Raw genomic sequence first — 25,601 nt, forward strand, 5'->3', positions numbered from 1 at the left:
TATCTAATAAAGAGGGAATATGCTAATTAACCCACTCCACCACAAAGATGGCTGCACCCACAGCTGAGGCCAAGTTCCCATAAGGAGCCTTAACAAGCAATCAGCAGGGACCTGAGGCTACGCCCTCCCCCGCCCCCATGGGGCTTGACAGGGGATCTCAGGCCACGTCCCCCACCCAGCAGGGCTTGACGGGGGACCTCAAGGTGCACTTCCCATGCTGGTGCTGGGCTAGGGGACCTCAGGCTGCTCCCCCAGCCCCAGCACAAGGCTGGGGGACCTCAGGCCATCCCCCCACTAGGTGGGGCTTGACGGGGGACTTCAGGCCACGCCCCCCACCCCGGCACCAGGCTGGGGGGACCTCAGGCCGCACCCCTGCCCCAGCACCGAGCCAGGGGACCTGAGGCTGCGCACCCCTGCCTGGTGGGGCTTGACAGGGGACCTCAAGGTGCACCCCCAGTGCTGGGTCGGGGGAACTCAGGCCGCGCCCCCCACCCAGGGGTACCCGAGGCTGCACGCCCCTGCTGATGGGGCTTGACAGGGGACCTGAGGCTGTTCCCCCTTCCCGGTGCTGGGCTGGGGGACCTGAGGCTGCATCCCCCCCTGCCTGGTGGGGCTTGACGGGGGACCTCAGGCCATGCCCCCCACCCAGCGGGGCTTGAAAGGGGATCTCAGGCCATGTCCCATACCTGGCGGGGCTTGACAGGGAACCTCAAGGCACGCCCCCCCACCCTGGTCTGGGCTGGGGAACCTCAGGCCACGCCCCCCATCCTGGCACCAGGCCAGGGGACCTGAGGCTACGTTCCCTGCCCAGCGGGGCTTGACAAGGGTGGGACTAGCCAGGTCTGGATCTATCCCAATCGGGGGGGGGGGGGGGGCGGTGGCCGGGTCTGGGTCTCACGCGATTTTGAGGCGCATGTGGGTGGGCAGGGACTTGACTCTGGGTCCCGTGGTGTGCCCCAGATTCTGACAGGAGGAAGGTTTTCATATACATTTTACTAATTTTCTTTCATCTCTCACACTTCTATTATAGAGAAAGGACAAATAGCAATATTAAATTATTTCCTCTAATCTCCTTTCAATGTGCACGAATTTCATGCACCGGGCCACTAATGTGTGTGTGTGTGTGTGTGTGTGTGTATATATGTGTGTGTGTGTGTGTGTGTGTGTGTGTATATACACACACACACACGAACAGTGGAACAACCGAACAGCCAGTTGCTATGACGTGCACTGACCACCAGGGGGCACGCGTGGAACATGGTGGGCACTGGCAGCAGGCAGCAGAGTGCAGAATGTGGTGGGCATTGGCTGTGGCAGGATGATGGAGCAGGTGAGTGGAGGCGCCAGACCAAAGCGGGGTGCTGGTCGCTGTCATCAGGGCGAGCCTCTGGTGGTTACTGAAAATTCTTTGCTCCCGCCCCCGCGCCGCAGTCCCGCTGGGCACTCACATCTGCTGCCAGTGTCGGCCCCACTCACACCCACTACTGGCATCTAGCGCCGGCCCCGATTGCTCAGCGCGATCAGTAGGTGGAGTGGTGGCTGCCAGCCCCAATCACCCTTCAGGGCCTCTCCACCTCCCCCTGCTTCTGAGGGTTGATCAGAACCGGCAGCTGCCTCTTGAACCCGCTGCTGGCACCAGCCCCGCTCGCCCTCACTGCCAGTGACCAAGCTGCTGCTCACACCCACTGCTGGTGCCTGGCGCCGGCTCCGATTGCTCGGTGCCATCAGCGGGTGCGAGCGGCGGCTGCTGGTCCCCATTACCCGATGGCTTCCGCACCTCCCCCTGCTCCTGAGGGGCGATCAGGGCAGCAGCTGCCATTCGCACCCACTGATGGCACCAGTCCCGCTCACACCTACTGCTGGCGCCGGCCCCAATCACTGCGCTGTCAGTGGGTGCGAGTGGGAAATGCGCCGTCAGTGCACTGGAGCAGTAGTGGTGGGAGTGGGGCTGCCGGCAGACTGGGGACTGGGGGCCACGGCAGGAGGGGCCAGGCAGGGGAGCAGAGGATGGGCCGAGACCCACCCCTGTGCCAACCGCAGCCTTGCGGCCCACAGTTCCTTTCAAGATGCACGAATTCGTGCACTGGACCCCTAGTTTGGTATATAATGGCTATGTTTTATAACAAGTTTATGCTTTATTTTTATTTATTTTTATTTTTTATTTACTTTCTTTTGTTTTTTGTTCCTTTATATATATTCCTTTATATATATGTTTTGCATCCGTTGGTTACTCTTATATGCATGCATATAAGTCCTTCGGTTGATCTATTTCCCCCACCTCTCCCTAACCTTCCCATTGTAATTTGACAGTCTGTTTGATGCTTTACTGCCTCTGTATCTATCTTTTGGTTCATCAGTTTATAATGTTTTATATTATCCACAAATGAGTGAGATCATGTGGTATTTTTCTTTCATTGACTGGCTTATTTCACTTAGATTATGCTTTATTTTTAAAAAACTATCACAACATTTTTCAATCTACACTAATAAAAGAGTAAGATGCAAATTGACCATACCTTTGCGACACCCACTGGCCAATGAGGAGTGACTATGCAAATTAACCCAACAAAGATGGAAGGTTAATTTGCATACGCAGGTGCCAAATGGCCAGGGACAGGGTGGGACGCTTGCGTCATTGCTATGGCGATGACGCAGGTGTTCTACACTGCTCCAGCCGCTCAGGGCCTCTGGGCAGTGTGGGAAGGCGGAAAGGTGGCTCTGGGCTGGAGCAAAGGCGGTGCTAGCAGCCAGGGTAAGGAAGGCCCATTCTTGCACGAATCTTTGTGCATCAAGCCTCTAGTGTGGTCATAAAACTTTACATTTCAATTAATCTTCATCTTTGCCAATACTTGGCATAGTCTTTTCAATTTTAGTCTTTCTAGTTAATATTTAGTGGTATGTCACTGTGGTTATAATTTTCATTTTCTTGATGATTAATGATCTTGAGCATCTTTTCATGGGCTTCTTGACCATGCATGTATCTTCTTTTGTGAAGTGTCTGTTAAAATATTTTATCAATTAGACTTCCTTATTACTGAATTTTAAGAGTTCTTTATACCAGTATATTCTGAATTCAAGTACTTTGCCAGGTATATATGCTGCATTTTCTCCTGGTCTAAAGAAAAACGAACATTTTCTCCTAATCTGTGGCTTGCCTCTATATTATCTGTCTTGCAAAAACAACAACAAAAACAACACAAAAAAATCCCAAGCTTTTAATTTTTATAAAGTCTTGTCAATTTTGACTCATGCTTTTTGTTTCCTAAGAAATCTTTGTCTCCTTCAAGGTAACAAAGATTTTCTCCTCGCCCTAACCTGTTTGGCTCAGTGGATAGAGCGTCAGCCTGCGGACTGAAGGGTCCCAGGTTCGATTCTGGGTCAAGGGCATGTACCTTGGTTGTGGGCCCATCCCCAGTGGGGGGTGTGCAGGAAGCAGCTAATCGATGTTTCTCTCTCATCGATGTTTCTAACTCTCTATCCCTCTCCCTTCCTCTCTGTAAAAAAATCAATATATTTTTTAAAAAAGATTTTCTCCTCTTTTTTTGCTACAAGTTTTAGCTTTTATATTTATTTCTATGATTCATATCAGGAAGATTTCTATGGATGTTGTGAGGTAAAAATCAATAGGTTGAATGTTTCTAGGAATTTATCCGTTTCTTATAGGTTGTGCACTTTGTTGATATATAATTGTTCATAGAATTGTAGTATCTCTTCATTTCTGATTTTTTTCCTTAGTCTAGCTAAGAGTCTGTCAATTTTATCTTTTTTTTTTTTTTAAATATATTTTATTGATATTTCACAGAAAGGAAGGGAGAGGGATAGAAAGCTAGAAACATCGATGAGAGAGGAACATCGATCAGCCGCCTCCTGCACACCTCCCACTGAGGATGTGCCCGCAACCAAGGTACATGCCCTTGACCGGAATCGAACCCGGGACCTCTCAGTCCACAGGCCGACGCTCTATCCACTGAGCCAAACCGGTCTCGGCTGTCAATTTTATCTTTAAAAAAAACACACACACACCTCTTCATTTCATTGATTTCTATTGTTTTTCTATTCTTTAGTTCATTTATTTGTGCTCTGATCTTTATCTCCTTCCTTCTGCTAACTATGGGCTGTTTGTTCTTTTCTAGTTCCTTGGGGTGAAAAGTTAGGCTGTTTGTCTGAATCAATCTTATTTTTTGATGTAGGCATTTATTACTGCTATTCCCTCGTAGCACTGCTTTTGCTGCATTCCATAATTTTTATGTTGTACTTTCTTTTGTCATGAGGTATTTTCTAATTTCCCTTTTGATTTCTTCTTTGACCCAATGGTTGTTCAAGAGTATACTGTTAACTTTCCACACAGTTGTGAATTTGCCAGTTTTATTTGTTACTGATTTCTAGTTTCATTCCATTGTGTTCAAACAAGATACTTGGTATGATTTCAGTTGTCTTGAATTTGTTAAGATTCATTTTGTCATCTAACATGTGATCTTCCCTAGAGAAATATCCAGGTGTACTTGAGAAGAATGAGTATTGTGCTGCTGTTGGATGGAATGTTCTGTGTAAGTCTGTTAGGTTCATTTGGCTTATAAATTTGCTCAAGTGCTCTGTTTCCTTATTGATCTTCTGTCTGGGTGTTCTATCCATTATTGAAAGTGGGGGTCTTAAAGTGTCTTACTATTATGGTATTATTATTTATTTCTCCCTTCAATTCTGTAAATATTTGATGATTAGATACCCTGATGTTGGTTGCATAAATATTTATAAATTGTTCTATATTCCTGGTGGACTGACCCTTTTATCATTTTATCATGTTCTTCTTTGCCTCTTATGACAGTTATTGACTTAAAGTCTATTTTGTCTAAGTATAACCATCTCTGCTCTCTTTTGGTTAGTACCGACATGAAATATCTTTTTTCACCCATTCACTTTCAGTCTATGTGTATCCTTAAACCTAAAGTGAGTTTCTTGTAGACAACATATAGTTGGGTCATTTGATTTGGTATTTTAATTACGTTACATTTAAAGTTATTATTGATAAGAAAGGATTTTCTATTGCCATTTAAGTGATTTTTATTTGTTAGTCTTATAGTTCTTGGTCTATCTTTTTCTGTCTTGCTGTCTTCCTTTGTGTTTTGTTGAGTTTTTTGTACTGATATGCTTTTATATCTTTTCCTTTGTGTAATTTCTATAGGTTGTGTGTGTGTGTGTAAGCCTTGGAGCTTATGCAAATATCTTATAGTTCTAACAATCTATTTTAAGCTGGTAACAAAGTAAGTTTAATTGCATACCAAAACTCTACACTTTAACTTATCCCTGACAACACTTTGTATTGTTGTCTCAATTTATACCTATTTGTGTTATGTATGTTTAAAAACATATTTTATACTTTTCTTAACTTTTAAAGTGATTTACTCACCACAATTAAAGTAACACACTATTTGTCTAAATATTTATCTTTCTCAATGCTTTTCAACTTCAAGAATTCTCTTTAGTATTTCATGTAATACAGGATTAGTGGTGATGAACTTCTTCAGTTTTTAATGATCTGGGAAAATCATTCTCTCTCCACTTTCGAAGAATAGTTTTGGAGAATATATTGTTCTTAGCACTTTTTATTTTCAGCACTTTAAAAATGGTCATCTGCAAGATGATCTATTTTGGCCTGCAAGATTTTTTTAAAAATAAATCTTTATTGTTCAGATTATTACAATTGTTCCTCTTTTTTCCCCCCATAGCTCCCCTCCACCCAGTTCCCACCCCACCCTCTGCCTTTACCCCCCCCCCACTGTCCTCATCCATAGGAGTACGATTTTTGTCCAGTCTCTTCCCACATCCCCCACACCCCAATCCCCCCGAGGATTGTCAGTCCACTCCCTTTCTATGCCCCTGATTCTATTATATTCACCAGTTTATTCTGTTCATCAGATTTTTCATTCACTTGATTTTTAGATTCACTTGTTGATAGACATGTATTTGTTGTTCATAATTTTTATCTGTACGTTTTTCTTCTTCTTCCTCTTCTTAAAGAATACCTTTCAGCATTTCATATAATACTGGTTTGGCGGTGATGAACTCCTTTAGCTTTTTCTTATCTGTGAAGCTCTTTATCTGACCTTCATTCTGAATGATAGCTTTGCAGGGTAGAGTAATCTTGGTTGTAAGTTCTTGCTATTCATCACTTTGAATATTTCTTGCCACTCCCGTCTGGCCTGCTTAGTTTCTGTTGAGAAATCAGCTGACAGTCGTATGGGTGCTCCCTTGTAGGTAACTAACTGTTTTTCTCTTGCTGCTTTTAATATTCTCTCTTTGTCTTTTGCTCTTGGCATTTTAATTATGATGTGTCTTGGTGTGGTCCTCTTTGGATTCCTTTTGTTTGGGGTTCTGTGTGCTTCCTGGACTTGTAAGTCTATTTCTTTCACCAGGTGGGGTAAGTTTTCTGTCATTATTTCTTCAAATAGGTTTTCAGTATCTTGTTCTCTCTCTTCTTCTGGCACCCCCATAATTCTGATGTTGGTACGCTTGAAGTTGTCCCAGAGGCTCCTTACACTATCTTCATATTTTTGGATTCTTTTTTCTTTTTGCTTTTCCGGTTGGATGTTTTTTGCTTCTTTGTATTTCAAATCTTTGACTTGATTCTTGCGATCCTCTAGTCTGCTGTTGGATCTCTGAATATTATTTTTTATTTCAGTCAGTGTATGCTTAATTTCTAGTTGGTCCTTTTTCATATCCTCGAGGGTCTCGCTAAATTTATCGACCTTTTCTAGAAAATTCTTGAGAAACTTTATAACCGTGGTTTTGAACGCTATATCCAGTCATTTGCTTTCCTCCATTTCTTTCATTTGTGACCTGTTTCTTTGTCTCCGCATTTTGGCTGCTTCCCTGAGTTGACAGAGTGGCTTTGTGTGCTAGGTGTCCTATAGGGCCCAGTGGCTCAGCCTCGCCAGTTACCTGAGGTGGACACTCTTGGTGCACCCCTTTGTGGGCTGTGTGCACAGTCTTGTTGAAGTTAAGCCTTGATTGTTGTTGGTATCACTGGGAGGAATTGACCTCCAGGCCAAATTGGCTGTGAGGATCAGCTGTGTCTACGCTGGGAAAACTTCTGTGCTGGAGACACCCGTATGAGACAAGACTTGCAAAAGCCTCTGTGCTCAGCTTGGATGGGGCGAAGTCTCAGGGCAGAGCAGACAGCAATGTCTTCCCGTCATCCCTGCCCTAAGAGGCCCCTGGATCTCATTGTCCCGCGGTAATTGCTGCAAGCACCTCTGAGAGAAAGCCGCCCTTGAGTTTCACCCGCTGCCAGACAGTCCAGTTTCTCTCCGAATGAGTCTGGGTCCCCAGAGTCTCACCCGGAACTGGAGTTCAGCGCAGTCGGGAGCTTTTGTCTTCCTCCTGCTTAAGAAAGCCAGCTGTGCACTCAGTTGCCAGCCCTCTCCATGCGCGCGCCTCCATACCTCTGCCTCCTGCAGCTCCTCTGAGTCTCAGTGTGCTTTTCTCTTTCCTTCTAGTTGTAGAATTTCCACTCAGCCAGCCTTCTTGTGGTTCTGGATGATGTTCGTTTTGTCTTTTAGTTGTAGTTTTGAAGTGGTTGTGCGAGGCAGCAGTTTAGGTGTTTACCTATGCCGCCATCTTGGTCTCTTTGCTGAAAAATCTGATTATAGTCTTCTAGGGTTGCCTTGCATGTAACACGTTTCTTCTCTCTTTGCTTTCAAAATTGCCTTTGACTTTGACAATTTAATTACAATATGTTGTGGTGTGTATTTCTTTGGTTTCCTCTTTTTTGTATCCTTTGACTTCTTGGATCTGGATGTACATTTAATACCCCAGATTTGGGAAGTTTTCAGCCATTATTTCTTTGAATATGTTTTTTGGTTCTTTCTCATCTGTCTGGAATTCAATGTGGATATTGGTCTTCTTTATGGTATACCATACGTTCCTTCAGTTTTGTTCATTTCTTTTCTTTTTGCTCTTCTGACTGAATTATTTCCAATAACTTGTCTTTGAGTTTATCGATCCTTTCTTGTTTGATCTGCTGATAAACAGTGAATTTTTCACTTCAGTTTTTGTGTTCTTCAGGTCCATGATTTATGTTTTGTACTTTCCATCTCTGCTGAGATTCTCTGCTGAGATTGTTCATGTTTTATTGAACACATTAGATTAAAATCTCAAATAACTTTGTTGGTAATATCTTCTCTTTCGGTTGTTATAAAAATAATTTGTCTTTGGTAATTTGAGGTTTTACTCTAATGTGTTCATTTTCATTGAGCCTGACTTGAATTTTTTGGGCTTTCTGAATCTGAAACTTTGTGTTTATAAATTTGGGCAATATTTAAGTCATTAATCTTTTGAATAATTCCTCTGAAATTCCAATTAGGATAATTATTTTCCATTTTTTATTTCTCTAGGCTGTATTTTGTGTGATTTTTTTTTTCCAATCTTCTAGTTCCATGGTCGGCAAACTGCGGCTCATGAGCCACATGCGGCTCTTTGGCCCCTTGAGTGTGGCTCTTCCACAAAATACCATAGCCTGCGCAAGTCTATTTTGAAGAAGTAGCGTTAGAAGAAGTTCAAGTTTAAAAAATTTGGCTCTCAAAAGAAATTTCAATCGTTGTACTGTTGATATTTGGCTTTGTTGACTAATGAGTTTGCCAACCACTGTTCTAGTTCATTCATTTTTCTAAACTGTTTAATCTGTTGTTTAACCATCCATTTCAGTTTCTTAACTTTATGTTTTTCATTTTAAAAAATGATTTATTTCCAAATGTGCTTAGTTGGTTTTGTTTATTTCTTGATCATATATCAATGTTGTTTAATTTCTTAATTCACATAAATGGATAACTTATACTATGTATTTGTTAATTCTGACATCTTTAATCTTTGTAAGTAAGATTCCTCAGTATAATTTTTCATTTTGAGCTTATGTTTCTTGGAATTTTACCTGTTAGGACTCTAGGTTTTATGTATACTCTCCCAAAAGACAACTTGTATTTGCTCTTTCCAGGTGCTTGAGGTTGCGACTGAACCAAGGTAACAAACCACATTTTTTAAGTGCTTCCTCCCCGCCCCCCCTTTCTAAAGTCACAGAAGTGGTGTGAATTCAGGCTTCAAATTTGTGCCAGAATAAGCTTTATGAATTCTCAGGGAAGATTTTTATTGTCCTAATTTGTATCTCCTTCACTCAGAATCAAGGCAGAGATAGGCGCAAACCCCATCACCAACCTCTGAGAACCTGCTTATTTCCCCCCTAATTCACTGAAGATGTATACTTTGATTTTTCTGGCATTAAGCTGGAGGGATTGAGGTCTCTGATTAGAACTCACTACAAGGTATTGCCTCCAATGTCACTCCCCTATACTACCAACACATAAACTTAAAATTCAGGCTTTAGGCTAGCAGGAAGCAGCTAAACAGCTAATAATATCTATGTGTTGCTTTATCATTCTACATTCACTTCTTTTGTGGCTTCTTGCCGCTGAGGAATTTTCTTACTTATCAGCTCAATCATTCATTGAAAAAAATTAAATACTTTCTTTAGCATTTTAAAGCATTTCTCTGAATCTTTGTTCAGTGTGATGGCTCTGGTTTCTACTTTTATTAACTACGATATGAGGGTTATATGTGGAGTATGAAGGGGGAAGAAAAGATTTCTGGAGAGTGAAAAACGCTTGATGTGGTAGAAAATGGGAAAGCAAGTTAAATAAGGAAGCACTAAATAATAAATAATTGATGGTATCCAGGAAAGTTCATTGAAAGAGATCACTTGATAAGACTTCATAGCCCCTGGCTATACAGTAGTCTCATATCTGATACATACTAGCCATATAACCTAGGACAAGTTACACCCCATTTATTTCTACCTATATCTTGGGCACTGTAAAGACAAGTGTCATTAAGTGCCTTTGAAAATATTAAATTACACAAAATGTAAAACATTGTACTCATGTCTTCTGCCACAGAATTGTTGCTCAAACTCTTGCCTTACAGATGATCTTAAGAAAAATAGAATCAAGTTAACAGGTAAAGCAGTTTAGGAGATTAAGACAAAAACAGCTTATAATCACAATAACAGGTAAAATCCAACAATGAACTAAACCACTATTTCAGTAAATAGTAACTGACTCATGATGTGAGACGTATTTGTTTTACAGGCTTCTCTATTTAACAGAAGTTGTTGAAACCGAATTAGGAAAGTCCTAATTACTATGGGCCATTTGCCATGACATAAAAATAATTTTGCAAAGCACAATTGTTATATAAAGTGGTGTCATTAGGATTTATCTACAATAATAAAAATTAAATTTAATTAAACCAAGATAATCTAAGAGAATCTTTGCATTTATACTACAGGCAATCTTTTAGGCAAAAAAATATAAAGATCCAGGAAACTACACAAATAATTTTCCTCAAATGTTCATCAAAATTGAGTTAATCCCCAAATTCTAGGTGGCTAAATACTTTATAGATTTTAGCCTATTCAAGATTGTCTCTCAATAATATATATACCATTGGTCTAGTTCAGTGGTCGGCAAACCGCAGCTCGCGAGCCACATGCGGCTCTTTGGCCCCTTGAGTGTGGCTCTTCCACGGCCTGGGTGAGTCTATTTTGAAGAAGTGGCGTTAGGAGAAGTTTAAGTTTAAAATATTTGGCTCTCAAAAGAAATTTCAATCGTTGTACTGTTGATATTTGGCTCTGTTGACTAATGAGTTTGTCGACCACTGGTCCAGTTGCTATGAGATAAAAATATGATAAAATAACTTATCCTTAAAGGACTTTTCATTTTAGTTGTTGAAAACACTTTTGTGAGAAATCATGGGACATTTTAACAAAACCAAAGTACTGATAAGTTAAGCTACATGTTATTTGACATACCACCAATATTTGGAAGACTACATCTATTGTCAGGGACAATGATAGCATCCATAAATGTAAAAGTTAAAAGTTGAATTTAATTTTCCTAGCTGTTTTGGTGTTGTGATGAAATCACTGTGTTTTATTCTGATTAACCATCTGGCATTCATGCTACAAAATTGCAAGAAAAAATGTCAATATGGGTCTTGAAGATGAACTCATTGATTTTGGCATGCATCACAATACTCCAAAGATAGTATACTATGAACTTTTGTTTTAAGTCCTCTTGTTCCAATGGCAGATAGTATCCATTTTATCAGATACAGTAGTCTCCCTTATCTGTAGTTTCATTTATCTGTGGTCAACTGTGGTTGGAATATATTAAATGGAAAATTCCAGAAATAAACAATTCATAAGTTTTAGATTGTGAGGGTAGCGTGATGAAATCTCATGCCATCCCGCTCTATTTTGCCTAGGATGTGAATTATCCCTTTGTCTAGTGCAGCAATTTTCAACCTTTTTCATCTCATGGCATACAAACTAATTACTAAAGTCTGTGGCACACCAAAAAATAGATTCTATTTTTTTTTTGCTGACAAAAAAAAAAATAGGTATAATTTTGATTCATTCACACCGGATGGCTATTGTGTTGGCTGTTGTCATTTTTTTTATTTGACAATCAAAGGGAAAAGAGGATGGTCAGGTGGCACATGTTTTAAAAATTCTTGCAGTATGATTGAAAATCTCTGGTTTAGTGTATCCATGCTACCTGCTCATTAGTCACTGAATAGCCATCTTGGTTATCAGATCAATGTGACAGGACCGCAGTGCTTCCTTAAAAGACTTTTCATTTTAGTTGTTGAAAACACTTTTGTGAGAAATCATGGGACATTTTAACAAAACCAAAGTACTGAACCAAGTAACTCTTATTTTACTAATAATGGCCACAAAGCCCAAGTGTAGTGATGCTGGCAATTTGAATGTGCCAAGAGAGGCTGTAAAGTGCTTCTTTTAAGTGAAAGGCATGTATGTACCAGAAAAAACATAGTACATATAGGGTTTGGTACTATCCATGGTTTCATCCACTTGGGGGTCTTGGAATATATCCCTGCAGATAAGAGGGGGACACTGTAATCTGTTTTAAAGACTAACATCCTCTGTGCTAAAAATACAAGAGAGTGAACCTTTTACTGATAAGGTACCAGGTGTACCGGTTAATAATGTGGATTTTTTTCAATAGATGGAGTTACATATATGTTGATATATATGCGATTTGATATGTATGCTATTTTGTTGTATTGACAGCAAGCTTCAAGACTACATATGTCAAATTTGCTGAAGGTGTTAACATCATAGATATTTTTTACACTTAAAAATGTCGAATTTCGTGCCAAAAAAAGAGCATTTGTGGGAAGTTTTAATTCATTACTTTATTTTGAAGAAAAAGTTATTGTATACTTTGGGAAGCTTATGGTGAACATACTCCATCTCAAGATACTTGTGAACACTGGTTTAAACGCTTTAAAAGTGATGATTTTGATGTGAAAGACAAAGAACGTCCAGGTCAACTGAAAAAGTCTGAAGACCAACAATTACAAGCATTATTGGATGAAGATGCATATCAAACTCAAAAACAACTTGCAGAAAGATTAAACGTTCCTCAGCAAACAATTTCCGATCATTTACAAGCAATGGGAAAGATTTTAAAGGAAGGAAAATGGGTGCCACATTAACTGAACGAAAGACAAATGGAAAACCGAAAAGTCATCAGTAAAATGCTGCTTCAATGGCACAAAAGAAAGTCTTTTTTGCATCGAATTGTGACTGGCGATGAAAAGTGGATTTATTTTGAGAATCCCAAATGCACAAAATCATGGGTTGATCCAGGTCAACCATCAATATCGACTGCAAGGCCAAATCGCTTTGGAAAGGAGACAATGCTCTGAGTTTGGTGGGATCAGGACGGGGTGGTGTATTATGAGCTTCTAAAACCAGGTGAAACCGTTAATACTGATCACTACCAACAACAAATAATCAATTTGAACCACACTTTGATCGTGAAACGACCAGAATGTGCCAGAAGACACGGCAAAGTAATTTTGCTTCATGATAACGCACCGTCACACACTTCAAAACCAGTTAAAGACATGTTAAAAGATCTTGCCTGGGAAGTATTAACCCACCAGACCTTGCTCCTTCAGATTACCACTTGTTCTGATCAATGGCACACGCACTTTCTGAGCAGCACTTCAAAATGTATGAAGAAGTGGAAAATTGGGTCTCTGAATGGTTTGCCTCAAAACAAGAAAAGTTCTATTGGGATGGTATCCACAAATTACCTGAAAGATGGGGGAAATGTGTAGCTAGTGATGGACATTACTTTGAATAAAGCATTTCTGATATTTCTCTTGAAATTATCATGTTTTCTTTGATTACAAAATCCGCATTATTAACTGGTACACCTGGTAAATGTTCTATTGATCATGCTAGAAAAAGTTTCACAGATGTTTTTAGATTCGTGTACAGGTTTTGTTTTCCAACTATCTGTCTTCTGGAGGTTAAGTATAATGAGTTGAAAAGTCTAATTATTTCGGGAAGTGCTACTTCCTTTTTTCTCAATTCTATTCAAGTGTAGTCAACAAAAGTGTGGTTCAGGCAGTCTTAACTTTTTGAAAATGCAATGGGTTCTAGAAGAACCCCCAAAATATGTTCATAGTAACAATTGTTTCACTAACTTCATTTTTACACTGCCTAGTCATTCTTTGTAACTAAGTCCTTAAAGTTAGAATGTTTTTAATTAGTGAGAAGTGGATACAACAAATGCTTTAAATAGATCAACAGTAAAGTAAAATTGGTATTTAATATGACAGAAGTGAAGACAGAGTGATTTGGTAAACAAGAAGCACACCTACTCAAAATAGCTATAGGGCCTTTTGGTTAAAACAAACAAAACAAAAAAAGCAAATATGCCTGGCCTACGTGGCTCAGTGATTGAACATCGACCTATGAACCATGAGGTGATGGTTCGATTCCTGGTCAGGGCACATGCCTGGGTTGAGGGCTTGATCCCAAGTAGGGGGCATGCAGGAGGCAGGCGATCAATGATTCTCTCATCATCAATATTTCTATGTCTCTCTCCCTCTCCCTTCCTCTCTGAAATTTAAAAATATATTACAAAGAAAATCAAATATCAGTTGTTTTGTATTTGTCACCACACAGACTTTCTTTCTCTACCACTCTGCTCACTCAGAATATGAAGAACTCACTGGGAAAGCTTCATTAATTCAGAACAGTCAATGGGAAGAGTACTTTCAGTTCCTTGAAATTGATACAAAAATTTGAATTCAAATATTCTTTTAAACACGGATGCTTCTAGATTTTTTTCTACTGAATAGGGAAATTATTTCTGGTTAAACAGGTTGAAAATGTGTTCTTTTAAGTACAGTAATGTGCTATAAAATTGTTAATCTATACTAATAAAAGGGTAATATGCTAATTAGACCAGGAGACCTTCCTGACGACCTTCCAGACGTCCTTCTGGACAAAGCCGCAGCAGCTGCCTGAGGCTCAGGCAAGCCGCGGATGGCAGCTGCCGCTGCCCAGGGCCGGTCCAAGGCTCAGGGAAGCCAGGGATGGCAGCTGCCCAGCTGCCTTGGGCTGGCCTGAGGCTCAGGCAAGCAGCCAGAGGCTCAGTTAGGGGGTGATCAGGCTGGCAGGGGAGCAGTTAGGGGGTGATCAGGCCAGCAGGGGAGCTGTTAGGGGTATCAGGCTGGCAGGCAGAGGTGGTTAGGGACGATCAGGCAGGCAGGTAGGCAAGTGGTTAGGAGCCAGTGGTCCCAGATTGTGAGAGGGATGTCTGACTGCTGGTTTAGGCCCGATCTGCAGAAATCAGGCCTAAACTGGCTGTCAGACATCCCCAGAGGGGTCATAGATTGGAGAGGGTGCAGGCTGGGCTGAGGGATACCCCTCCATGCATGAATTTTGTGCACCGGACCCCTAGTTTTATTATAAAAAGACAAGCACAAACAACCTACACTCTTAAGAGACACTACAAAAGGAAAAAGCTTTAGTCCAGCTTCTTTCCAAATTGTATTTCCAAATATAATTGTATATAATTTTCCAAATTATATTTCTAGGTTAATAGACTTTTATTGCTTTTTTAAAAGTACACCACACAAACAAGATTCATTAAACAGGAAGACTTTTAGACATTTAAGTTCTTCCTCACTAGCTGGGAATACCAGCAAAAAAAAACACCAAAAAACTTAAAACTCAATCTAGTTATTGTGTAGTTCATTGTGCGTAGAAGCATACTTTTAGAATTTTGAACTTTAAATTATACTGTTTAGCCACTTTGTGTTTACGTTAGGGTGAAAGGTATGACTGGGAGAGAGCACAAGGGAACCTCTGGGGCACTGGAAATACTGTGTATTTTAATCTGGTGGTGGTAACGTGTGTTCATATGTAAAACTTCACCTAGCTCTGCACGTTAAAATTTTTTTTATTCTCAAATTTTATTTTGAGAGTACATTTGTTTGTTTTGTGTGTGTGTGTGTTTTGTCAACCTTACCCAAGGGTATTTTTCCATTGATTTTTTTGTTTGTTTTTAGAAAGAGTAGAAGGGAGGGGGAGAGACAGAGAAACATCGATGAAAGAGAGACACAGCAATAGATGTAGGAGAGCACAGCAATCGGTTGCGTCCCACACCTGGGGCCAGGGATTGAGCCTGCAACTGAAGTGCAAGCCCTTGACTGAAATCAAACCTGCGACCCTTCAGTCTGGGCCCAACACTCTGTCCACTGAGCCAAACCAGCTAGGGCTTAAAATTTTTTTAAAAATCGATTTTAGAAGGAGGGAGAGACAAACATCCATTTGTTGTTCCACTTATTTATGCATTCATTGGTTGATTCTTGTATTGCCCTACCTGGGATTGAACCTGCAACCTTAGGGTATTGGGACAACACTCTAACCAACTGAACTACCCAGGCAAAGCTAGACCTAGCTATACATTTATGATTTGTGCACTTTATGATATATGTGATGTCACAAGAAAAAAGTAAAAAAAAAGTGTTTAGCTCCTTTATGAAATGCCTACCAACTATTTTGTAGTGGATCATTAATATAATTTTATAAGTCAACATGTATAGGGGAAAATAATTTATCTGATGCTCAGGGCATAAGGATTGCTAATCACATACAGGTAGATTATATCTAAAGCTGGATTAAAGCCTCAGTGAAGAAAGGTCACTGGTATTGTATCAAATGGTGTCAGGAAGAATACAATATATCAGTTTAACTGCAAAGGACAGAAATAATTAAAGTTCAAATAACAACTAGAAGATCAAAACCTCATCAAATAAGTGACATGACTATAGCATGATTTGATTTATGATTACCCATGCTTTTTATTTATGCTTTTTACTGCTTGGTTGTTAGTCATTGTATTGCTTGGACTTCCAAAGGAGGGGGGGGGGGAAGAAAATAATGAAAGTTAACATTTTGTTACTTATTTTCAACTATTGCTTTTAGTGTGCTAAAAAGCTGAAGTTAGGGCTGGATTTAAAAATTATGCATTCTACTTCCTATCTACTATGGGAGAAAAGAGTTGGTTTATGTATGCAGCAAATATAATCACTGATTCTGCATCAAATGTTTTTACTTTTGCTGATAACTATGTTAATTCTCATCACCCCCAAAGCTTTTGAGAGGATTAGCTGCAGAGACCAATATTGTTCTATGTTAGTCAGTATTAAGTATATGATGTCACCTTGCTTCCTCCCCTCCTCAAGCTTTTTTTTTTTTTTTCAGGATGGGGAGGGGGGCTTTTTGGACAATTCTCAAAATTCTGTGGCTTAAATACCACTAGCTGACACACATGATTGACAACCTTACACTCCCAAACCTGTTTGAAATGGGTCAAATACCTAAGCTCCCCAGAACAATGCAAACCAACCAGTAATTCCCCATAAAAGAGAAAGGGGGTGTGATTAGCTTCCAGCTATTAAACAAGTTATTGCAAAAACAGTTTGGTGGTTTGTTTCTGCAATAGGCACAGGCTCAGCTAGTATTCTCTCTTAATTAGCTTCAAAAAAAGAGACTAGGCTGCAAGAGGTAGGAAAAATAGCCAAAGCATGAAGCAACTGGGGCAAATATGAAGGGCTTTATGGAGGTCTTTCTATTGACCCCAGGCATTGGTTATTGATTATTAACCCTGCTGGGGAACTATCGAACGGAATTTGTGTGAGGCTTATCGAGCCACAGGAAAGGAGATGCAGGAGGGAATATAAGCTTCTAATAAAAGAAACGCAGCAACAATAGCAGAGGAACAGCTCTGCCTGGTGACGTAATGGCTGGCAGCAGTCCAGCTTCGGCAGAGCTGCTGCTACCTCAGCATCCAACCTTTCTCAGCACAGTCCGGCTTCGGCGGCGGAGCAACCGGGGGCTGCTACTTCTGGCGATGCCACCCACCCCTTACCTTCGAGGGCTAGAACCCCGAACAAAGGGTCGTCCTGCTGCCTTAAGTTGGGAGAACACACACTCGTACTCCCTCGCCGCCCCCCCCCCGCCTCCCCCCCTCCCCAGCCCCTCATCCCCTCAGCAGCCGAGTCAATCAGCTGCTCAAGTTTAGGGAGAGCACACCGGCGCGCCCTCCAGGCGTGCCTCAGTTTCCCCAGACTGGTCTCGGGTCCGCATCTCATCGCCTACCCCCCGCCACCCCCCGTCCTCAGTCCGAGTTGCTCGCGGGGGGTGGGGGTGCGCTCGCCCGGCCGGCCCCGCACGCCGGTCCTCCCGCCTTACCTCCGCCAGGTAGAGGTTGAGGAGACAGAGCGTGGAGAACTGGAGACAGGAGGGGAAGCAGTAGAGCAGCCAGTGGGGGAAGAAGTGCAGGCGGGCGGGCGGCCGGAGCAGAGGCAGGGAGCCGCTGAGCGAGAAGGCGGCGGAGAAGAGGGTGGTCCTGAGCGCTGCCCACAGGAGACAGAGGAAGAGGCAGAGGCTCTGGTAACTCAGCCGCCGCTCGCGGTACAAAAGCAGCCGCCACAGCTGCAGGTAGGCAAAGGCGAAGAGCGCGGCGTACAGCAGGGCGTGCAGGACGCTCAGCGCCAACTGCACTGAGCCCGGCACGGCGGCGCCCGAGGCGGCCGCGACGGCGCCTTCCCCTCCGCCGCCCTGGCCCGGCGTCGAGGGCTCGCGGCCGGCCACCGGAGCGGCAGCGGCGGCCACGGGACCCGGCACGGACACCCTCATGAGGGGGCTAGAAGGAGGGCGAGGGCGCGCGGGAAGGAAGGGGCAGGGCTCGGGGCTGCCGTCGAGGGGGAGAAGGATTGGTGCCTCACCCCCCACCCACCCTAACCTCCAACCCCAGGAAGCGCCGTGACAGGACCCGGAGCCCCGCGCAGAGCAGCCGCGGCTCCCTCGACCCCGCCTCCTCTCCCCGCCCCCCCGGGGGTCTCGGCTCCTCCTGCTGCGGATTCGCTCGGTAGCTGCAAAAAACAACTCTCGGCTGGAGACAATCAGCTGAGAAACCCGAGCATTTGAGGCGCTCGCTCCGCACCTTGGGCTCGCGCCGATTGGGCCAGGCGGGCACGCCCCCAGCACGCCGAGCTCGGACGCCCACGGGCCGCGGGATCCGTCGCTCCAGGGCTCCAAGCTCTGATTGGACGCCCGCGCTCTCCTCCTTCTCCCTTCCGTGCACTCCCCACCCACGCTGCCGATTGGCCCAGCAACTGCACGGCCCGTTCACACCGGCGGGAGGACTCGGTGGTCGCCAGCCACCTGGGGCGGGTCTCGCTCCGCCCTCTGTGCTTCCCATTGGTTGGAGAGGTCCACGTCGGGAGCCCGAGGAGAGGCGCTGCACTCTCGCAAGTGGGCGTAGCGAGTGAGTCTGCGGGGCGAGCGGGGCCAGGACCCGCCTTCTGCCTCTCCTTCACCAGGCGCGAGCCGTCGGCCGCGCGCAGGCAGGTAGGTGGCAGCGCGGGTCCCCAGGCCAGGGCTTTGGTGTCTGCCTGCAGGAATGGGGATTCGCACAGGCGGCTCTCCCCCAGCAGGGCCGCACCGCTGAGCTCGAGTTTGGCTTAGAAGGGGCCTCCCCGGGGTTCTTAGAAGGGGCATTTTGCTTACTTCTTTCCCGGCGTGAGCGGCGAGGAAAACGTGAGCCCTTTGAGGGGAGAGGGAATGGAATGAGGCGAAGGGGGAACCCGCGTTCTAAGGAAGACTCCTTCCTTCCTCGGGAGCTGCCCTTAAAGAAGAGTGGTATTAGGATGAGATGGGTGTCCAAGCAATGTGAAAAGGGGGAACGTGGCCCTTCGAAACTTAGAATTTAGACAGATGCTCTGGGCATAAGTTTAGGAAAAAGACAGAAATAGAACTCTGTGTCTTTTATGAATTCCAGGGAGGAAGAAGTGGAATGGTCTGTGCTCCCTAAATTCCACATGTGTTCTTCAAACCTTCGTCCTGTCTGTGGTAAATGGTGGCGCGAGGGGTTGGGGCTCAGAGACACAAAGCAAATGTTCTATTACTGCTATAAATGAGTGAGGAATGAATAAGTCTCCCAACGTGTATTGGCTGACACATAACATTTCTTGACTTTTTTTTTTTTTTGGTGTTTGCTAATGAAATGAGCAGAATAGTGTATTAAGAAGAGAAAATAATTTGTATTCTTCTTAGCAGGAGCGGCACACCACAAATTCAGTATCTGAAAGGTACTGGCATAGTTATTGACGCAGCCAAGACCTAGCCTTTCCTGTTTCACTATCCTTCGCTCTAATGCTTTGCCCAAGAAGAGTGTTGCTACCTTCTTTCCTAGTTAGTGATCCACAGAGAACTTTAAAGTATGTTTTGTACCCCAGGCACCGGATGCTGGTGTGTTTTGGGTTCTATCTCTATCACCTCTATCTCTATCTCTATCTCCATCTCCATCTCCATCTCCATCTCCATCTACACCTACATCTCCATCTCCATCTCCATCTCCATCTACACCTACATCTCCATCTCCATCTCCATCTCCATCTCCATCTCCATCTACATGTATAGATCTCTAATTGATTTCAGAGAGGAAGGGGGGGGGAGAGAGAGAGAGAGAGAGAGACATGAGTGATGAGAGAGAATAATTGATTGGCTGCCTCCTTCACTGCCCTCTATGGGGAGTGAACCCACAACCCAGGCATGTGTCCAGATCGGAATCCAACCTCGACTTCCTGGTTCATAGGTTGCCGCTCAACCCCTGAGCCACACCAGCGGGGCTGTTTGGATTCTTTATAGGTGTGCTGACAAACTGTGATAGATGTGTAGGCCTGGCGCTGTTATGTGGTATCTCACAGGTGTTAACAGTCAGCTGAGCAGTTGTGCAGTGCAGCCTACAGTCGGGTACAACTTGCTGTAAAGAAGTTAACAGGCCTAATCCGACAACGCTTTTGAGAAGGATCGCATGTTTATTGGAGTGTAAGAAATTAACCTAACGGATTCCTAGAGCATGTGGTTAGGGCGGTACAGTTCTACTTGAGAGGGGACCGTGCTCAATGGCAACAGTGAGTTAACTGATTGCATTTATGTGCTGTAGCTCATAAATTAAGCATGAATTCAGAGTTATGTGATTTGAGGCACTTCTCAAAATCAGGGGAACGTGTTCTCTGGCATGGCCTGTTTTTTGTATCTTTTGTAATCAATGAGGTGCAAATTTTAGACCATGAATACATTTTTGCCATGAAGGTTTTTTTCTTTTCTCCTATATTATCTATTTAAAATGATACTTAACACCTAGATGGTATCCATACTCGTTTTAGGTCTTTGATTGGAAGACTTTTATTATAGTGTCATTGCAACTCTGGATACCCTCCTCTTTTTTTTAAAAAAAAATATTTTTATTCAGAGAGGAAGGGAGAGGGAGAGAGTGATATGCTGAGAGGGAATCCTTGATTGGCTGCCTCCTACACGCCTCCTACTGGGAATAGAGATGGCAACCTGTGGATACCCTGCTCTTTTCTCCTTTTTTAGGTGTATGTGTGCTAGGGGGTGGGGATGGAGAGAAAGGATTTTGCCCCAACTATCTTGAAAGGGCTGTAACAGAGAGATGCCGACAATGCTGACTCCTTTGGTTCTTTAAATGATAAGTTGTGATGAGATCTAATCAGCATTTTATTTGAGGCTGATTCAATGAGCAGGTTCTGTTCTACAGTAGCAGCATTAAACCTTAAGCTAATTTTTGACCAAATACTCTTACAGGAACTTTGTAAGCATTAAGTGCCCCATTTGTTGCAAAATATGAAACATGTTCTTTTCCCAGAGAATGATGCCCACAGATCTTGGTATAATTTGTTTAATGTTTACAGTTGTCAATTTCTTCTTCTTGTTGAGAGAGAAAAACAGTTACTTGTTTGGTTAATCAAAAGGGAAATTTAGGCCTATAAAAGGCAAATGAATCAGTGGCCTTCTAGAAAAGCTTGTTGTTAGATATTTTAAAACTGGAAATGTGTCCAAATGCACAGTGGTTGGATATTGTTGTTCTAGGAGGGCAGATTCCTTTAGCACAATGGCCTTTCAAATATTTAAAGCTGAACCGTTTGCCGAGTATTATGTGCAGGACCCAATTTCAAAATGGGATTGCTCTGGCTGGAGAGGGCCACCAGCTGCTCCACCTGTCTACAGAACACATGAAGGTGAATCCCTGCCCCCTTCCCTCACTAGGGGGAATATCATTGTTTTTCCCTTAAGGAACATCCTCCTCATTTCCCTCTGGGGGCTCTTTCAATATTTTGGTGCCAAACAAAAATTCTTGTTGCCCTTAGCATTTTATTTGCAAATGTGTGAAATTGCTATAAAAGCTTCTAAACATTACACTCAATTTCTATGTTGATCTAATTATTGTGGACCAGTAACAGGTAGTTCGTATGCTAACACATGGTCTAGAGCAGTGGTTCCCAACCCTTTGTTGGCTGTGTCCCACCTAAGCATTTCTAAAATCCTGATGCTCCCTCTGTGACATATAATACTTATTATTCAAAAAGCAAACTCCTGTTCACATGGAGGAAGCCTAAAAGGCCATTAACTTGGTCTAAACAAGCTTCCAAAGAACATGCCATCCATGAAAGAAAAAAATAAAAGAATGAAAGGACAGTTGAAGTACTGAGGAAGAAATCACTAAGAAATTATTAAAAAAAAAATACAAAGTGATATGAAAAAAAATAGCAAATAAAGTTTCAAAACATATAATAGAGAACTGAAATGCATAAATACGTCACAATATATATTTATGTACTGTATATGAGGCCCTTAGGATCATAAGATGCAAAAAATTCACTGTTTATAACTCATTCAAATTGCCCCCGTGTGGGGCATGTGCCCCATGTTGGGAACCACTGCTCTAGGGCATAGTTCTCCATGGTCCTTAGCTTTGCCCTGCGAGAGGTCCCTTTCATTTTTATTATCCTTGACCACATCTGAAGTTGGCTTTGGAGATTATGAGCTCTTCCCATGGCTGAGCAGTTTTTTCATTTTACCACCTGACCCCACAAAGGTGAGGACTAAAGGATTATTTTAAGGTTTGAATTGTTAGTCTCTTGGATGGTGGTTCTTCTTTGAGTACTTGTCTTCTAATATCTCATTAGGCGCAACCAACAGCAACTCTCACACAGTTCTCATCTTCCAGTCTTCTAGCCTCTTCTCTTAGGGTATAAATACATCCATTAGCCCCCTAGATACATGCTCATAAATTCATTAGGTATGGGCCACTTGTAAATTATTGTGGTGACAGTTTCATCAAATGTTTTGTTACTCCTTAATGTGGATCATTTGCTGAGCTCCTGTCTCTGATAAGTTTCCTTGGGGGGGGGGGGGGGGGAGGGCGCGCGCGGGGGCGGTGTGGAAATCTTCCTTGTTGCTTGATCCCTGATCCAGTATTTTGGAGTTCTTGTTAAGGCAGCATCTCACTTCTAGTTTGTATATCAATGAAGATAAATTAGATTGTTCTGCAATAATAAGTCCTAAAATCTCAGTGGCTTAAGACAAGGTTTATTTCTTCCTATGTCACATGCTCATTGCATATCAGTTGTGGGTTCTCTTTGTTGTGTTCATTCTGGGACTGATGCTGATGACAGCCACCACTTGAGCATTTTTAGTGACGGTGACAAAAGAAAATAAAGCCTGGTATATTGCACACTAGTTGTTAAAACTATTGCCTGAAAGGGACATACCACATTTTATTTGCTCACATGTTATTGGCCAGAATAAGTCACATGGTGATCTCAAACTTTGCTAGAGGTGGGAAGTACAGGAAGGTAATCAGTGTAATCCTACATTATACCTGCCAGGAAAACTGTAACTGTTACCCCATGCTAATGAGCTACCTCAACAAATTGATGAGGTCACATTTCTCTCAAGATAGTAGTAGTCATCACTTTGTTCTGATTTTTTAGTTTTTGAAGCATTAAAGTACTGTTTTCTATGCCATTTTCTAATAACTGGAGGAAAAGTCACCAAGTACCTTCTGTATCTTTGTTTTTACTCTATTCTCACTGGTGTTCTCTTTCCCCACCACTTGCCACCCACACTTACCTTCTCTTTAGTTTAAATATATTTTTATGAGGAGATCATGTCTCTGGACAAAGGCATTTTATTCTTGTGCCGTGAACACTCTTCTGTGGCCCCACGAGGTAGATTGGGCTAATATGAATAGAAGCTAAAGTGAAAAGATGCACTGTTTAAAAAAGGTTCTGCCCTAGCTGGTTTGGCTCAATGGATAGTGCATAGGCCTGCACGGACTGAAGGGTCCCAGGTTCGATTCTGGCCAAGGGCACATGCCTAGGTTTCGGGCTCAAACCCCAGTAGGGGGTGTGCAGGAGGCAGCTGATCAATGATTCTCATCATTGATGTTTCTCTTTATCCCTCTCCCATCCTCTCTATAAAAATAAATCAATAAAAACATATTTTTAAAAAATCCCTTTGGTTTCTTTCTCCCTCCAATGTCTTATTCTTTAAAGGCAATTACTTTCAACTTGTTTTGGGCATTGATATTCCTGTTTCTAATAAACTTGGCTTTTGGTTTTGTGAAAGATTAGTATTTGGCTCTTTTATCCCTTTTCTCACCCTGTCTGCATGAAGCCTTACTTTCTATCTCCCATCCTCTCAACTGTGGTTGCCATAGATTTGGCTATATCATTATTCAGTGTTTATTTTATTATGACCATGTAAACTCTATTTCAAGTTGACCTGTGCAGCGGTCTCTGCTTTAAGTAATTCCTTAAATAATCAACTTATCAAAGATGGGATAAACTGCAAGGATACCTATGAGTTCTTATCTCTAAGAATATGTAAGAATAATCAGCAACATCACTAATTGTCCAAATTCACAGTACTTGGCCATGTGTAATCTCATTTGTCCAATGATAGATATGGGAAAATATTCAAGTCTTGAATGTGCAGTTAGAACTTTTGGTGCTACAAAATACATTCTAGGGGAAAAGAATCTTATGTTAACCCTAAAGTCCAATTTAGTGTTAAAATAATTGAATTGTAACCACAAAGACAGGAAAAATGATATTTTAGACTGACCCTTTCAATTGTGCTTTCATTTAAATATTTTACCTTTTACTTAGGTTGGAGTTATTTCATAAGTATATAATTATTCCCTTAGTCTTAGGATGCATGCATTTTCCCCACCTCCAGAATATAAAGAAAATCTTGGATGACCTATTTTAAACCATTCCCATTAATATAAAGTCACTTTAAAATATGCTGCCTTAAAATGGCTGTAATGTAGAATCAATTTTAATGTCAAGGATACCCCTTAATTAGATCATTAAAATTACTCTTTTTTAGATACTGCTTACAGTCCTCACTCCTCATTCTGCTTGAGTTTTGAACTCTTGGCTCATTATTAAAAATTGATGGCAAATTCATTCACTGTTTGATATAAATTAGCTCTAATGAAAAGAATATTAGGAAGTAATCATGAGTAATTAGCTCCTTCTTTAGATATACCTACTTTGCAGGGAGAAGTATATGCTTATTGATAATATTGAAAGACCAGAGTAAATATTCAATTTAGTGTAATTTTTTCCTAAATTTTTCATTCTTTTATAATTTTATTTACGGAAAAATTCTACCCCTATCCTTATGGGCAATTTTTTCTTTTTCTCCCTGTGTCTTGTTTTAAGATAGTGATCTTTTGTTTGAAAAAAAAAAAATTAAAGCAAAATTCTCACCTATACCTGTGGGTATATGTTTACCTTCTAGAAGTATATTTTTATATGACGCAAATGTTCCTATCTTCTTTAAACATAGATAATATAGATTATCAATGGAAGAACTTCCTGAAAGAAGATATTGTTTGAGAGAAATGTGATAGTAGCAAGAAAGAAGAGAATTGAAAGCAGATACAGAGGACAGCGTGGAAGTAAGTATAGCATGAAAGAAGATGAGAGGAGGATATCTAGAACAAATCTGAGTTCAGAAAAGAGAAGTGATTTGAAAAGATATTTGAATTTCTAAGCTGTATAAATAAGTCAAAGTCTTGAGCATTAAAAATGTGTATTAAGAAGGACTGTTAAGTGGTTTAATAGCTAGGGGGTTTAAAGTAAAAAGAATGTAAACATAGTAGACATATATTTTGATGTCTCACTCCCGTTAGTGGTATTAAACAGCTGTTTGTGTGTTAATTGTAAATCCACTCTCGGTAGGGAAGGATAAAATGCCCAATTTAAAAATTAATTGGATGTTAGAGAATAAATTTTGGAACCCTTAAAAATGACAATTAGCTTCACATACTTGAGTAACT

The 25,601-nt window shown here is 42.0% G+C and overlaps 2 protein-coding genes across 2 annotated transcripts in view; one reads left to right on the top strand and one right to left on the bottom strand.

Annotated features, from left to right (window-relative positions):
- GPR137C (G protein-coupled receptor 137C) overlaps nt 1-18,381 on the bottom strand; it is a 63,119-nt gene extending 44,738 nt beyond the window's left edge. The window contains exon 1 of the mRNA XM_080663224.1: nt 17,633-18,381. Coding sequence (XP_080519350.1) covers nt 17,633-18,079 — 447 coding nt within the window. The 5' untranslated portion in view covers nt 18,080-18,381. The remainder of the gene's footprint in view (nt 1-17,632) is intronic.
- A 304-nt stretch (nt 18,382-18,685) lies between these two features.
- TXNDC16 (thioredoxin domain containing 16) overlaps nt 18,686-25,601 on the top strand; it is a 93,629-nt gene continuing 86,713 nt past the window's right edge. Inside the window, exons 1-2 of the mRNA XM_080659095.1 lie at nt 18,686-18,793; nt 25,109-25,220. The gene's annotated coding sequence lies outside the window, so the exon portion shown is untranslated. The remainder of the gene's footprint in view (nt 18,794-25,108; nt 25,221-25,601) is intronic.

Source organism: Plecotus auritus (genome assembly GCF_963455305.1).
Source record: "Plecotus auritus genome assembly, chromosome: 1".
In the NCBI taxonomy this organism is placed as follows: domain Eukaryota; kingdom Metazoa; phylum Chordata; class Mammalia; order Chiroptera; family Vespertilionidae; genus Plecotus; species Plecotus auritus.